Raw genomic sequence first — 3,321 nt, forward strand, 5'->3', positions numbered from 1 at the left:
GGTCAAAATTATGTAAAATATTGCATTTAATTAAATTCTAGCATTTAATACTGAAAGAGACATGTACAGGCTATAACTTCAGAGAGCATGTTCATATCTTTTAAGAGTTTTGAAGCCGGGCATGGTGGCACACGCCTTTAATCCGAGCATTCAAGAGGCAGAGGCAGGCAGATTTCTGAGTTCGAGGCCAGCCTGGTCTACAAAGTGAGTTCCAGGATAGCCAGGCCTAGACAGAGAAATCCTGTCTCAAAAAACCAAAAAACAAAACAAAACAAAACAAAAAACCAAAAACAAACAAACAAACAAAGCAAAACAAAAAAAAAAACAAAAAACAATTTTGAGTTTGTAAAATGAGATTATGTGCTTTATCGTATGTTCAAAACACTGTGAGGAAAAAAGAAAAAGCTTTATATTTTGAAAATGATTTTCTCAATCTCAAAGACAAGTGGTTAGAGAATAGCAAACTTAAGCTTTAAAATATATCTCTTCAAGTTCTAGTCAAGCAATAATGTTTCTTTTATTAGCTGGGAGTATCTATTAAGCAAATGTTCCACTCCACATCCTTGGTATACACAATTTTATGGCAGTAATATTCATGCTTGACTCCATGTTACATTTATAAAAGTAGTCTTTTCTATACAAACTCTTTAGTGCACCTTTCTTTGCAAGAGGAGGCGAGTAATTCCTTGACGGATCTGCTTGGTTTTTGCACTGTAAATGATGGGGTTCATCACAGGAGGTGCCAGCAGATAGATATTGGCCATGAGAACATGGACCAGTGGAGAGGCATGCTTGGCAAAGCGGTGAGTCATAGACACACCAACCATAGGGACATAGAGAACCAAAACAGCCAACATGTGGGACAGACAGTTGTTGAGAGCCCGGAGTCGTTCAGTCCAAGTGGCTGTGTTCAAGACACTCTTCAGGATAAGTGCATAGGAGAGTACAATGAGCAGAGGGTCCAATACAATAATTAGCAGGACAAGAGCAAATCCGTACCATCTGTTGACTCTGATGTCAGCGCAGACCAGGTGAATCATATCCTGGTGGAGGCAGTAGGAGTGAGAAAGAAGGTGGGAATGGCAGAAGGGCAGGCGCTTGAGCAGGAAAAGGGAGGGAAGAACAGCCAAGACACAGCGGCAAATGATGGCCAACCCTATTCTAGCAATGACCTCACTGGTGAGGATGGAGGCATAGTGGAGTGGGCGGCAGATGGCCACATAGCGGTCAAAGGACATGGCCAATAGAACAGATGATTCCATGAATGAGAATCCATGGAGGAAGAATACCTGTGCAAAGCAGGCTTCAAAGCTGATTTCCCGAATGTTGAACCAGAGGACCTGCATGACTGTAGGGAGTGTGGTGAGAGTTAGACCCAGGTCAGTGAGGGCCAGCATGGAGAGGAAGAGGTACATGGGCTGGTGGAGAGATGGCTCTGTGCGGATGACGGTTAGGATGGTGGTGTTGCCCATGATGGAGATGGTGTAGAGGCAGAAGAAGGGGATGGAGATCCAGAGATGGATATCCTCAAATCCTGGGATGCCCGTGAGAATGAAGTAGAAAGGACCATGAGTGGTGTTAGTTACTTCTGACATACTTGATTGATGCAACATACAGAATCTGCAATTCACATTAAAAACAAAATCAGTATGGTATTTTTCACTCAATCATCACAATGAAGAAGTATATATTACAGATTACCCCTGAGAAGTACAATACTGAATAATTCAACAGCCAGATGCTGAACAGAGAGGATTATTCTCTTATCAATTTCTATTCCAGACAAATTCATTTTTTCCACTTGTTTATTTTTAGTTGTGCTTTATAATGTACCTATATATTTTCTCAGGTAGGATGTATTCTAATGACTGTTATATCTGTTCATATGTAACTATACATACATTTTTACTAAGTGAAATTGATCTTATTAGAATTTTAAACAAATAAATAAACAAAACCAAAATTATGTCTTTGTTATACCTGAACAATATAACAGAAAATTGGTATGTTTAGTGCTCTGAGTTATTTATTCTGATGAAATAGTATTTAAATTGGAGATTATCAAGATTATTTCTAGGTGCCTTCCTTCAACAATTATGTGTACTATATTGGCACTTATTCTCTTATGGAGCTTAGGAGTAGGACAGAACTCAGGAGGTAATATCACAGGTTTGTCTTGTGCATCAAAAGTTTAATATTTGTCAGGCGGTGGTGGCGCATGCCTTTAATCCCAGCACTTAGGAAGCAGAGGCAGGCAGATTTCTGAGTTTGAGGTCTACAGAGTGAGTCCCAGGACAGGCAGGACTACACAGAGAAACCCTGTCTCAAAAAACCAAAAAAAAGATAAAGTTTAATATTCATAGAGACAGTCCACAAGGATTGGCTCATAGATGAATGTCCAATGTGTCACAGAGAAGTCATGGGGTCTTATACTCGTTTGCAAGTAGCTGAGAATCTAGAAGTTAATATGATAATGTAGACCAGAATTTCAAGTGAGGAAGAAAGAAGCCAGGGTAGAAAGCAAGTAAAATTTAGGTAGGTTAAAGTCAATTTGTAAGGAAATCTAAAATCTAGTAATTAGATACAAATGGAAGAGGAAGAAAAGGACAGTGTCTGTAAAAAACTTTCATATGTCTGTGAAAGAAACATTTGCAAAGACATTTTCATGTTAGTAGAGTAATGATAAGTGAAGACAAGATGGAGTGGTCTGAGGGAAGAATTAATGAGCATCTTTGGAGAGCTTTTATAGATTACGTAGTCTCTACGTGCTCTATACAGCCTCTAGAGGATGAATACAGATTTTATTCTTTAAATCTAACCAATGAATATGTCTTAATTTTTGGAATGCTATATGAATAAAATTATGGATATGTTTAATTATTTCTGAAAATAATTGAGTGTTACCACTTCATGCCCCCCCCATAAATGCCAAATTTACAACTCTGGGAAAAGTCCCTTAAGAATTTGTACAGCAGCATAAAATAAAATTGGGGAAAATAGGAAACAAAAAATTAAAACATAATAGAATTTCAGTTAGGAAAAATATTAAATTATTTACAAGTTCCTTTACTTTAAGTCAATATAATTTAAAACCCAGAAACTCTGCTCCATAAAAAAATAAATATAGGCAAATATTTAAGACTGAAATTCTCATAAGAAAGTAAATTATGCAGATGTTGTAGACACTAGTGAGAATGAACAAGAAAAGAGTAAAGAGTAAGAAAGCCCATAAACCATAACAGACAAGATGCCATAAATTAGGTTTGTGAAGCTCTCCTAGTACTCTCCTAAGTATTTGCAATCCACACTTATAGATTCATT

General features: G+C 37.5%; 1 protein-coding gene across 1 annotated transcript; it reads right to left on the bottom strand.

Moving 5' to 3' along the window:
- Nucleotides 1–647: 647 nt before the first annotated feature.
- On the bottom strand, nt 648–1,613 carry LOC147002909 (olfactory receptor 51Q1-like). Its single transcript, XM_085842533.1, has one exon. It carries the CDS (start codon nt 1,611–1,613, stop codon nt 648–650), a length of 966 nt encoding a protein of 321 aa, XP_085698659.1.
- Between the last annotated feature and the right edge of the window lie 1,708 nt (nt 1,614–3,321).

This window comes from Mus caroli, unplaced genomic scaffold (assembly GCF_978045245.1).
Source record: "Mus caroli unplaced genomic scaffold, Mus_caroli_1 scaffold_8, whole genome shotgun sequence".
NCBI lineage: Eukaryota > Metazoa > Chordata > Mammalia > Rodentia > Muridae > Mus > Mus caroli.